Here is a 13,523-nt window from a genome sequence, read left to right as displayed (position 1 = left end):
TCCTCTGCATCCCAGTCTGAAGCTCCATCCACTGCGCCACCGCCTGGTCAGGCTCCCTGTTACTAATCCTTCAATACTCTTTCTGAATTGTCTCTGGCATCTCAATGTACAATCCAGAGACCTTCTAGAATCATAGAATAACATGGCCATTTGCTCCTTTCCTTGGGCGCAAATCTGGTTTTGACCTTTCTCAGGTAAACCACTGGTCAGAAAAGGGACCATTGGCCTAATTCCTCCCATCAATGGTCTTAGTGGTCAACAATATTAGAATATGTAAGATCTAATAAGCACGTTTCCAAAGCAGCCTCTTTGCATCAGATGCAGACTTCCTGGGTTTTCATGGGAATACGTGAACAGAGAATGTGAGGTGTGTCTGCAGAGGTGGTAATCCCACTCTGCTGAGCAGGAATCCCAGCGGAAGACAAACCCACGTAGGAGAATGAGAAAAGGGCATCAATTTCTCGTGGGAATTCTGTGTCAAACACTGGGGCAGGCCTCCCACCAGGGGCAGTAGTAAGTGAGAAGTTGAAATGGAAAGGGGAGACAGCAGACAGGGACCCACACTGTCTTCCGGAGCAGGAAGCACATTAGATGAAGGCAGTGGAAGCACCCTGGACCACCCCTTCCTTTCCCTCTGAGACCCTGTCTTCCGTCAGACCAGCCCGGAAACCAGCCCTTTTCCATACCGACAAAGCATTTTTTAAGGAACAGATAAACACCCCTTTCACCATGTGAATGATCAGACTAAAAACAAGAAGCCCGGGAGGACACAGGCAAGATGACCAAAGCTCACAGGCTGAGGGGCCATCACAGAAGCAGCGTGAGCCTGAGGACCAGAGGCCGGGAAAGACTCTTGCATCCCAGTACGGGGGGACCCCACATCCCTGCGGAGGAGGGATGGCAGTTAAAAGGGACCCAATACTTCCATAGCAAATACTTTTGTCCTTACTGCATTTGTTTGCTTTACTAGGAAATTTGGCTACAGTTTCATTATATTGTATACCTTGGGGTAATCTCACAGTCCCTTTGGTGTCAAATCTCCACTGAAGAATCTAAAAGAATCCTAATAAATATAAATGTCTGAAGGAGAGTGGATTGAACCTGATTGCTTACTCACTCTTTTCTCCCACGCAGACCAAACAATTTGAGAAAGTTACTTGCAAGACTAAAATACACACACACACGGCACAATAAACCGTTAAAAAATACCAGCATCCTTCATCATACATTTAAGTACAGAGAGCCTGTGCTTCTTGTCCTCCAAGCATAAGTTTATAAAGGGCTCCCTCACCTCCAAGCAGCATCAAAGGTCAATGCCCAGTTTAATGGGCTCCTTGTGTTCAAAGTAAAGAAAAGGTCAGGCCTCAGTTCATTCGTGAGAAAAGGATGGTGGGAAGAAAAGGAGCTTCACATAGAATAACATTGAAGTTCTTCTTACCAAAATGTCATCACAGCAATGAGAGTTATAACCAAGGTCTGGAAAACCCAGTTAGGACACCACTGTTTTTGTCCTGAAAAATAAACCTATAAAAAGATTCAGTAATGAGCAGTGAGAAATCGGCAGCCCTGAGCAGGAGAAGGACGGCTGAAGATTCACTCCAGGTGAGGATCTTCGCTGCTCCCTCCAACCTACCTCTCCCTCCTCCTCTCCGCCTCCCTGAAAGCAAAGCTCTCTCACAACCCACCTCACTCCTATCCTCCCCCCCTTTTCTTGACACTCCAGGCTACGGTAATCTCTAGCTTCTCGGACATTGTCTGTCCGAGGATGATCGTCTGTGCGATTCATTTAGCATTTATCCTTGAAGTTTTATGAGAGAAGAAGACCCACCACACAAGATACTGTCAGAACCCAAATCTCCACCTCTTTTAATAGGATACTTTTCAAAATCCCATTGGAAGAACTGCAGGCATTATGACAAACGGTGAAAAAGGTTTCTGTGGCCTGAAAGAGCACTAAGTGCGCCTTAAATCTCACACATCTGCATCTAATTCCACCACTTGTTTTTGAGGACAGTTCTGGACTTGTGTCTTATTCATCCATTCAACAAATATTCATAAAGCACTAATAAGAACAACACTACAGGAGATCTGAAAATAAGTAAATTATAGTCTCTGCTACATATTGGCATATATATGGGGAATGGACCAAGACCTGCAGGACAGACATCTGTACAACTGCTGGGAAATCTGGCTGAATAGATAGGAGAGGCTTTTCTGCTCCCTTATATAAAGTACTCCTTAAATATGAGTTTTCCTGCTAATGCAATGCGCTGTATCATGTTTTCTCCATCCTGGGAGTACAGGGTAGAGTTATGCTTTTGATCAGAAGGAAAATGAAGGATGGTGGTAGTCAAGAAATAGCTTAAAATTGGTCATTTGAATTTCTTAAATACTAATAGTGGTGACATATATAGCCCTTGTTATGTGCCATAAACTTTTCTGAGTGCTTCCCACATACTGTTCTTTTTAACCTTCACAATAATCCCCAACAATCCTATGAGGCAGGTACTGTTATCTGCATTTTGGTGATGAGGAAAATGAGGCCCAGGAAGGCTAGGTGCCTCACCTGAGATCCCAAGCTAGGAAGTCACAAAGCCAGGGTATGCACCAAAAAATTTGGCTCTAGAATCTATGCTCTTAACCACAATGCTTTGCTGCCTTCCTTTTCTAATCTGTAAAAGAAGGAAGTATCTTACAACTTTAGACATTAATTGTTATTATTCAGAAGGTCCTCATGGCTTACCAAATGAACTTCTTAACCTGGTCATCCAGACCCTGAGCCTAACCTAAGTTTTCAGCCTTATATTCTACTCTCCTCCCTAACCAACTCCCACCTAATCCTCCAGTGAAGCCAGTGCCAGCTCCTAGATCTTTGCTCATTCCATTCCATCTGAAACCTCTCCTCTAGCCCCTGGTAGTCTAGCCAGTGCTTACTGTTCCTTGAAGACCCAGCTCCCATAATATTCCTACAGGACTCTGAGCTCCTGCAATATTGATCACACCCAGGTTCAACTGTTTTTTGCCTTTTCTTCTGATCTTCTCTGGCTACCTTGAAATTCTTTAGTTCAAGAGGCCACATCTCACCTTTATCTGCCTTCCACGGGCCTAGGACATTGACTGCAAGAGGTCTCCAAGTTGAATGTGTGCTCTTTAATGCCTATACTACTTCCTGACTCTGTGTCCACATCCCAACCCTCCACCCCACTCACACTCACACACCCAAGACCTGAACCACTTAATGTTTTTAATTTAGATTCTGAGACTTCAAGGAATATTTTCAGAGCAAGCTCTCCACTCATGCATTCACTTGACAAGGATTTCTTCAGTACCTACTATGTGCCAGACCCTGGGACACAGCATGAAAAAGGCAGACACAGGGCCCGCTTGCATGGACCCTATATCTTAGTTAATATTCTGAAATAACTGTAAGCTGAAGAGATTCTTTGGGTGCAAAATGAGAACTATAGAGGTTGCACGTGACCAGACTGCACCTATTAGAGTTGCAGTAGATGTAGATACCATCCACTCTGTCCCATTGCAAACTGGTTGGTACAAAGGGCACCTTCCCTACACAATATTTTTTATGTTTGTGTCTACTGAGCAGCCTGCTATGTGCTGGGCACCGCACTAAGGGCTTTAGCTCGTTTAATCCTATCAACAATCTTGGTAAGGTATCATACTATTATTATCTCTATTTCCCAATGCAATTAAGTACCTTGCCCAAGTATACTTCTACATACTATATATATTTATCCATGTATTTATGTTTATTGGTACAATAAGAAGCTTGTCAGCAACATAACATTATAGCAGTTTGTAGTAGAATATCAAACGTTTTTTAATCCTTTTAGAATACTTCAGTGTAGTCTAACATGAGGAGTACAGTGAAAACTAAGGCGATGGCCCTAACATCAGGTCATATCTCAGCAGGATAAGATCATGAATATCTTCCTCTGGGAAGGACCACCTTTGGAGCAGTGCTGGATCAGAGGGAGCAAGCTGAGCTGCCCAGCTATCCATGAACTGCCGCTAGAAAGGGAATATTGCAGCATCGCCCTCACTGACACTTCTCTGCAACAGAGAGGGTGTCCTTTAAGTTAATAAATGATTAACCTTCATTTTCGACTGTAAATGCTATCCTACTGGATGAAAGTTCTCTGTTCATTAATAAAGCTATCACATTTTAACCTCCGCAAGCAAGTGAATACCTATTCTCCATTTGCATATATAGTACTAAATATCAAAGGGAAAAGAAGGATTTGAGGATTAACTGACATCCCTTTGGGATCTTCTGAAGTCAAAGATAATGAACTATGTGGAGCGAAAGCATCCACACAGCTCTTACAGCCCAGGGCCATATGCATGTGGAGACTCGTGAGTTTCACCAGAAATAAAAACTGGTGGAATAATATTTCTGGAATGAACATGTTCTGCACTCATTTCTCTAAACCTCTCTTTGAAAAACCAGGTAGTATCTATTAAAGGGTTAGTATTTAAATACCTGAGTGCATAAGGATGCAAACTAGGGAATTCATCAACAAATAAAGGAAGAAAAAAAATCTTGATCAATTTTTCTAAAGACCTTTTTTTTTTTTGTATAGAAACATTATCTGTTCATGATAAATATAAGTTTATTTACCTTGTTGGTTTTCTTGGGAATGGTCCTTCTTGGAGAAGTACTAACAGCTCTGCTAAATTTGCTTTAAAAAGAAAGAGAGGGAATTAATTACTATTCAAATGCTACTCCAGGAGTTATATGACAAAGGCTCAGGCTGTCACTAACACAGCAGGTATGACATTTTTATAATACAGTGGTAATTTAAAAGAGGGAAAGTCAAAGTAATTGAGAGTTCCTTCTGTGAAAAAGAACCTTAGTAAGCACAAATGAATGCATTAAATGTTACATTTCTCTTTTTCTTAAAATTATACCCCAGGATATGTGCATTTGCCTCCTTAAGTAATAAAAAATAAAAGTTTTTTTCCCCTGAGGACTAAACATAGTTTTCTAAATTTAGAAATGGCCACCTCTCCTAGTTAAAGGAGAAGCTAACTTTTTACTAAAATGTAACACTTCCTGTAACAACTGCTCTCAAACAGATGCATGATGTTTTGTCTCCTTTTTAAAGCTACAACAGAAAAAGTAAGAAAATAATCCTATAAGGCAATTGTGTTTCAAAACATTCTAAAAGAAGAATAGGGACTTAATGATCAGAAATGAATGGTTTCTGCTTGATCTAATTATGGAAAGACTCCGCTCCTTTCTCCAGATTCCTGTGGCAATCCTGGATGTACCTGATGGAGCTTGTGCCACTGGCTGAGGACTTCCAACTACTGAGCCGCTTTAGCCGGGCCAGCTTCCGGTTCCATATCTCTAACTCCTCTATTCTCTCTTCAAGGTTGTTGGTTAGCTTGCAGAGCTGCTTTACTGCACCTACATTTTCCATAAAGATCTGGTCCTACAAATGAAAATAACATAGAGTGCATATATGATTTATAAAATCGAGGCCACCAGGAAACCATCCATAGCCCATTCAAAGACAGTTGGAACACACTATTGAAAATGGTTATACACAATCTCATTCAAGATAAATCTGGAGATGTTCGCAATTTAAAAGTGGTCTTGCTAAACTGCTGGCTGCGTAGTAACAGTGCTTGTGTTCAATTTGTAATAAAAGGGAAATATGTCCTTGTAACAAGAGAGAGAGAGAGAAAGAGAGAGAGAGAGAGAGAGAGAGAGAGAGAGAAAGCTGAAGGACAGTCAAGTTTGGAATCTAAAGAGTTATTTTCAATGGCCATCATGCTCTATTTAAAACTCATAAAAGCAAAGAGCAGGCTTCTGAATGTTGATTTGTGCATGCATCATGAAATCCTCATAAGAAATGACTCCAGCTCTTCCTGGTAAAATCTGCGTCAAATTACTTAGGTGATGGAGAGAGGAATAAAAACCTGGGTTTTTCTCTGAGTTCTGCCACTTGCTAGATGTGAGACTCAGAAAAAAACACAACCACCTCTCTGAGCTTCAGTTTCTTCATCTGTGAAGCAGAGGAAAGTTCGTGAGGTGTTCATTACTCTTCCCTAATATCCAATGAGCTATCATGTATATTTCAGCCTAACTCCCAAACATAATTTAAAACAACAGCAAAGTTAATATATACTTTCGGTTCAGAGAAACTCACTGGCCCATCACAAAGAGCAAGAAAGGGGAAACCAACCAAATAAGAGTGTGCAAGCCTTCCCTTCCCCACCCACACACTTCAGTTGTCCTAGGATGTGTGTCTGTCTCTCAGCCACAACAAACACCCTGGGAAGCTCATCAACTCACACGTGATCCCATGACCCCTCCTCCTTCCCCACTCTGTTTACAAGTTCAGAATCCCCAGCACTCTTTGGAGCTCAGAGCAGCTGGTCCACTATTGTAAAGTAATGAGCTAGAGGTGGAACAAGAAAGGCCAATTTGTGGTTGTGTTAGGTTAGGCAGCGAGTGAGACATGAGCCAGGACAAGCAAAGGAGGGGGAGGGATGAATTGCCCCATGCATTGCTGTTATGCAGGATCTCGGTAAATCTTTAAGCCAGAACACACCTCACCACACCCAGACAGACGGTCTCCGGTTCCCTGATGTGGTATCAGCCATATAGCAACACAATGAAGACAGATAAACGAGAAGAAGCTGGAAAGGGGGAAAAAATGGTAATGGGAAAATCCACTAAGTAAAACCCATAAATACCTAAATTCTGTAACTAATCGGGGCACTCTGATTCTGAGCTGCCCGCTCAGGCCTTCCTGAGTATATTCCCACATGACCAACACACCCTTGCTTTGCTTGCTATACTTTCTCTCTTAATTGAATTCTTTCTCTCAAGTAAGACAAGAAATAGAGGTTTCGTCACTTCACCGATAACAATTGGGGGACCAAACTAAAAAAGGTGTGTATCTTTGAGATTTCCATCATGCAAAGCCAAGTTTTCAGGATTTCAAAAGCTGTAAAGCAACCCACTCAGAAGGAATTCAAAAGCTGAACGTGATGGATTTCAGGCTTAGTTCATGCAGTTTAAAGACACATGCACTGCTATGGAACAGACTGGTAAAGGTAAGTATAAGGTCAACATCAGAATACTCTACAGCTGCAGTATGACAGCATGTAAATCACTTCACTCTAGTAGAAGGTTAAAGGATGAAGGTATTAAAAATAACTATAAAAAAAAAAGCTGTGCAGTCAGAGACCCTCTGGGATGATGTTTGTTCCGGGCAGGCCCAGCGCTGCAGGTTCTCCGCCCTCAAAAAAACAAAACAAAACAAAAAACTACAAAAAAATAATAATAACTACAGCTACAATATAATTTTCTAATGGTACATGCAAAAGGGGTAAATTATATATAATATTCAAAATATAAAATGTGAAAGGGGAGTAAATGAGTAGAGTTTTTGCACGCGATCGTAGTTAAGTTGCTAGCTGCCAAAAATAGGTTGTTATCTCTATAAGGTATATTTCACGTGAGCCTGATGGTCACCACAAAGCAAAAAGTTACAGTAGATACAAAAAAAGATAAAGAGAATCAAAGCATACCACTATAGAAAACCGCCAATTCACAAAAGAGGACAAAGAGAATAATGGAAATATAGAACAGCCAGAACACACTACGTTGGCATTAGTAAGTCCTTACTCATTACTAATCACCTTAAACAAAAATGCATTAAGTTTTCCTATCAAAAGGCACAAAGTATCTGGATGGATTTTAAAAAAAAACCCGAAAAACAGAACCCAACTACATGCTGCCTACAGGAGACTCATGTCAGCTTTAAGGACAGACATAAATTCAAAGTGACGGGACAGAGTAAGATTCTCATGGAAACCAAAATTCATCAAGAGGATATGACAATTGTAAATACATATGCACCTAAACTCAGATTGAGATAAATAAATCCTAGAGGCCTAAAGACAGCATGCTGACTAAATTCAACAGTGCTTTATTATGCACTTGATGATTGCTAAGAGAGTTAGTTGTAGGAGAGCAGGATTTTGCCAGCCCAAAATGTCTTATTGGCATGAGGATTATTTTAGGCTGATTATTTTTAAGGAACATATAAAATTTTTTAAAAGCTCAGGCATTAGTAAGTCCTGTGGGGCAGCTGTGTTAGGCTTGCTCACTGGTTTACTGGCTGCAAGCACTTTGCCTGATTAGCGCGTGAGCACGTGGCAGCACCATGTGTGTATGGCCTACATAAGGTTATGGGAGCCTGCGCTCAGGGGGATTGTAGATGGCGGGTTTCCTGCCTGCCCGTCACTATGAGGGGACATTCTTACTGTTTGTTGCCTGAGAGGCGGTTTCCCCTGCCTGTGTGCTCATCTGCCCTTGTGAGACTTGATTAAACAGAATGGCTCAACCCTTTCCGGCTCCGCAGTTTCTCTACCGTCTGCCCGAATCCAATGTGGACCCGTCTGGCCTCAGCCACCAGCATTACAGCCCTCTTCCTTAACTGCCTAAAATAATTTAGATAGAGGGCCGGTTTTCAGAGGACCAGCTATCACCAGAGATTATTACCGGAAGATGGCCCAGGTGTGGGCACCTGGGGGTGGGGTGGGGAGTGAGAGAAGAGGGAATGGTGGGGGGGGGCAGGGGTGGACTCAGCAAGGCCTGCTTGCTCCAAGTCCTCTCTCTGCCTCATTGTCTCCACTCGGCACAGCAAATATTTGCTTATCAAACATTGTTTTGTTTCATCTTCATGTAAGTTGTTTCCTCCCCTTTGAAGTTCCAGACTCCTCCCCCTTCTCCTCAGCTCTGGATGGCAGACAGCCTCAGCACCTGGCTGTCCTCTGGGCCCTCGGATTCTAAAGAGCCCCCACATGTACAGAATTACTCTTGGGTTTTTCTCCTGTTATCTGTCCCATGTCAATTTAATTCTTAAATCAGACGTAAGAATCTACAGGGATAGAGGAGAAAATTTTCCTCCTCAACACTGCACACACAGAAAAGGTTATGTGAGGCAGTGGATGTGTTTAACTAACCTTACTGGCGTAATCATTTTGCAATATATATGATATGTGTATCAAGTAATCATGTCCTATACCTTAAACCAGTGTTTTTCAACCTCTGGTCCCAGACCATTCTGCCAGGAATTTCATGCTGGTCCATGAAAGAGTTAACCATCCTGATGCTGCATGAAGATTATAGACCCAATGATCTTCTTTGGATTTGCTTACCTCAGTGTGATTTCTGCCTTGGAGGTCCCAGAAATAATTTTCCGATTTTCACTGGTCCCCAAGTGTAAAAAGGTTGAAAACCAGTGCCTTAAACAGTATTATATGTCAACTATTTCTCAATTTAGTAGTGAGGAAGGATATTTTATTTAAATAAAATAATATTGGACATGAATTGATAACTATAGAATCTCAATGAAGTATACAGTGTGTCTGTAAAGTCATGGTGCACATTTGACTGGTCACAGGAAAGCAACAAAAGACAATAGAAATGTGAAATCTGCACCAAATAAAAGGAAAACTCTCCCAGTTTCATACCTATTCAGTGCAGTTCGATGTGGGCTCATGCACAGATTTTTTAGGGCTCCTTAGGTAGCTATCCCATATAGCCTCTACAGACTCATCACTGACTGATGGCCTACCAGAACGGGGTTTCTCCACCAAACTGCCAGTTTCCTTCAACTGCTTATCCCATCAAATAATGTTATTTCTATGTGGTGGCACTTCGTTATAAATGCGCTGATATTCACGTTGCACTTTGGTCACGGATTCTAATTTAGCAAGCCACAGAACACACTGAACTTTCCTCTGTACCGTCCACATCTCTACTGGCATGGCCATGGGCTGCTCCGCTGTATACACGGTGTTCTGTCATCATCTGCTCATGCGCACATGCTGCCACATCATCCTACAGAAACTGGGAGGGTTTTTCTTTTATTTGGTGTAGATTTCACACTTCTATCGTCTTTTGTTGCTTTCCTATGACCAGTCAAAAATGCATCATGACTTTACGAACATACTGTATATATGAATTTCATCACTATTCTCTCTCTCTTTTGTATGTTTAAAATTTTTCATTAAAAGTGTTAAAAATAAATAAATCACAAAACACAAACAAACCAAAAAAACCTGAATGAATCTCTTCTGAAAGTTCTAACTTTGGTACAGATGTTCTTTTACTTTGAAATTTGTTTCAGTGAATATAAGGCAGCAGTCATGAAGATAATAATATTCTATGGTTCTAAATCATAGTAAATGTCATTTGACTATTGACTGTTTACAGTGTAGGAAGCTTCATACTGTAATTATTATAGCTGTATTACTTGGTCCAGCCAGCAGTCCACTTCAGGTTATAGCATCATCTCTAATTCCCTCCCCCACTGGCTCCCCCACAGGCAGCCCACCAGGCTGTGATGTCAGTTCAACAGCCTAAATCTTCTGAAGCTACCCACTTCTCTGCGTCCTCCCTGGCACTCCCATACCTTCTATACATATTATATATTGGCAACTGGGTCCTAAAGAAAAAGTTTCCTTGCTACATTAATTTGTGATGTAGCCCCAGCCAAAGCAGATCATGAAGAATGATGCTGACACCTCCTCTAAAGCACAGCACATGACATATTTCCCCACGTATAAGACACACTTTAATTTGGGGGCCTGAACTTTGAAAAAAAAATGTATCACATAAAGTTATTGAACTCAAGTTTTATTCATCATAAAATTCATACAACTTCTCATCTGCGCAGAAGAGCGGGAAATGCTAGTAAAAAATCTACAACCGCTGTAGAAGACGCACCCAGTTTTTAGATCCCAAATTTTTTGGAAAAAGATGCGTCTTATACATGGGGAATACGGTACTTTCTTTAGTGTCTCTCCTCCAGGGCGTTCAGTGTGCCTCACAAGAGAGGAGAAAGGGCGGCACTGTCCAGTCACTTGTCAGTAATGACAAAAGGCCAGCTCTGATTCCTTAGCTCAAATTTCCCAGCTCCATCCATCTTCCAGGCAGACCCAACAGCGCATAATTCATGCGCTCTCCTATGTAAGAAGAAATAAAGGTGGAGAAGGGGTTTACTAGTTCCATCCTAATTATAATTAAGGGCCTGACTTGACGGATCTGGTAGGAAATAATCAAAAAATAAATAATCAAAAAATAAAATAGGTCCTGGGGATTGACTCTGACTTCTCTCCTCTATCATCATGGTAAAGCCCATACTATGCATAAGTTCAAAAGTGAATCTAGAATTTTCTGGAAATGTCCTCTTCTGTGCAAGCAGATGGTTTTTATGAGTTCATTTTAACCACACATGTGCACCTAGATGCCTGAGGGACTTTTCCTAAATACACACCCCCAGGGCTCGTGGAGAAGCCTGTTTGTGTTCATTAAGGCCGAGAGGGACATTTGGAAAAGTTTCCCCATCTGATGTCTACCGTTGTTTACAAACTGTTTTGTAATTGAACCTAATTTAATTACTCGACTGTCTCATTATTATTGACCGTTTCAAATGGAACTCACGACCTCAGCAGAAATGTAACTTCACAGTTACGATGCAAAAATGATTAAGCTAGCATGTCAGCAAAACTGCTCATGAGACTTGAAGGAGATGGTGGGGGTACAGGGGTGGGACTGGAAACTGCTTCAAATCACACCGGAATCTTCTGCCTGCTGTTTAAGACTTGGTTTGGGGTGAGTGTACACACAAACAGCATGAGCGTATTTCCTCAAAGGACACATAGGGCCGTTTGGCAGGGACATGTGCAGTGGGAACCACAGGGAGGCATCTGTGAAATCAGAGCTGTTACCCTGCCTAGCATGGTCCCCTAGTTAAGCTTCATCTTTCCTCATAGCCCTCTTCACACTCTGTGCTCTAGTCGTGCTGACCCATCCGGCCTTCACTGAGCATGTCCTGCTCTCACGAGTCTCTGGAACTAGCACAGGCTTCTCCCTTGACCGGAACCACCTGTCCACACCTCCTTTCACCTTCCTTACACTTTGTGTCGTATTTACCTATGTTAGAAACTCCTAGTGACTGGGCCCCCATCAAGTCCACAGCCAATTCTGCAGCACAGAGCAATGACTCGGCACATGGCTGATGACTAAGTGAATGAAGATAGCCATGGCCAGGTAGCTCAGTTGGTTAGTGTGTTGTCCTGATCTGCCGAGATAGCAGTTCGATCCCTGGTGAAGGTACGTACACGAATCGACCAATGGATGCATAAGTAAGTGGAACAACAGGTCAATGTTTCTCTCTCTCTTGCCATACCTCTCTTTCTAAACTCAGTCCATCTATAAAGGAATAATATAGTCTTACAGTGGCAGTTCATACTATGAGGCATTCAGAGGCATTGTTCTCTAGTGAGATTGCAGAGATTGGCAGAATTTACAGTTTATTTTATTTTTATTTTTATTTTTTGTATTTTTCTGAAGCTGGAAACGGGGAGAGACAGACAGACTCCTGCATGCACCCCACCGGGATCCACCCGGCACGCCCACCAGGGGGCGAAGCTCTGCCCACCAGGGGGCGATGCTCTGCCCCTCCGGGGTGTCGCTCTGTTGAGACCAGAGCTACTCTAGCACCTGGGGCAGAGGCCAAAGAGCCATCCCCAGCACCCGGGTCATCTTTGCTCCAATGGAGCCTCGGCTGCAGGAGGGGAAGAGAGAGACAGAGAGGAAGGAGAGGAGGAGGGGTGGAGAAGCAGATGGGCGCTTCTCCTGTGTGCCCTGGCCGGGAATCGAACCCGGGACTTCTGCACGCCAGGCCAACGCTCTACCACCGAGCCAACTGGCCAGGGCTACAGTTTATTTTTTATCTGAGGTTTCTCTCAGATAAAAAAAAACAAAAACACAAAAAACAAAACAAGTCCAATCTCCATGTTAGGAAATGCCCAGAGAAATACAGGTGAATTAAGAAAAGAGACACTAGTGTTTAATGTTCTCAGTGCAATGGGAGAGTAGTTCGCTTACACCCAGCAAACCAGTTTCCACTCTGGTTGGGTCCTTTCGCCTTTGGGAGGAGACTGGCTCAGGAAAGGAACGAATGTCCTCTCAGTCCCACTCATACCCTAGGAAACACTGTGACTCTGCAGAACACAATTTGCAAGCTCTTGGGTCCCTTGCAGTTCTGACAATAAATGAGACCACAACAGTAGGGGGAACCAAGGAGTGGAGTTGATTTCTCCTCTCTTTGGGAACTACAATTTGCCCTCTATCAACAACACCGAGTAAGGGTCACTAAGGCTGGTGGCGAAGAACACTTGGAGAAGTTGAAATAAGCTCTTATTTCTTTCCTAATGAGAGTCACAGATTGGAAATTTCCCCTCGTGTCATCTAATGTTGCATGGGCTGACATTTTATAATCAGATCATGGGAATAAGACAGCCTGTAATTGAGCATAATGAACATGATTGCCAAAGGGAGAAAAACTGTCTTCAGCCAATGGGCGTGTCTGGCTTTGGATAAACTCAGCTTTAGATCTTTGTCCAGAAGTTTATTTTATGGGTAGTTCTCCAGACTCTGACATGGCTTAAAAAAAAAAAAAGAATCCCCA

General features: G+C 42.5%; 1 protein-coding gene across 1 annotated transcript in view; it reads right to left on the bottom strand.

The window, feature by feature from the left end:
• Window positions 1-13,523, bottom strand: part of MYRFL (myelin regulatory factor like) — a 121,364-nt gene that overhangs the window by 18,311 nt on the left and 89,530 nt on the right. Inside the window, exons 14-16 of the mRNA XM_066368544.1 lie at window positions 5,293-5,456; window positions 4,640-4,700; window positions 1,439-1,524 (exon numbers count right to left, since the gene is read on the bottom strand). Coding sequence (XP_066224641.1) covers window positions 1,439-1,524; window positions 4,640-4,700; window positions 5,293-5,456 — 311 coding nt within the window. The remainder of the gene's footprint in view (window positions 1-1,438; window positions 1,525-4,639; window positions 4,701-5,292; window positions 5,457-13,523) is intronic.

Source organism: Saccopteryx leptura, chromosome 2, assembly GCF_036850995.1.
Source record: "Saccopteryx leptura isolate mSacLep1 chromosome 2, mSacLep1_pri_phased_curated, whole genome shotgun sequence".
Classification (NCBI taxonomy): domain Eukaryota; kingdom Metazoa; phylum Chordata; class Mammalia; order Chiroptera; family Emballonuridae; genus Saccopteryx; species Saccopteryx leptura.
The sequence above is the reverse complement of the archived record's forward strand: the minus strand, read 5'-3'. Positions and strand labels throughout refer to the sequence as shown.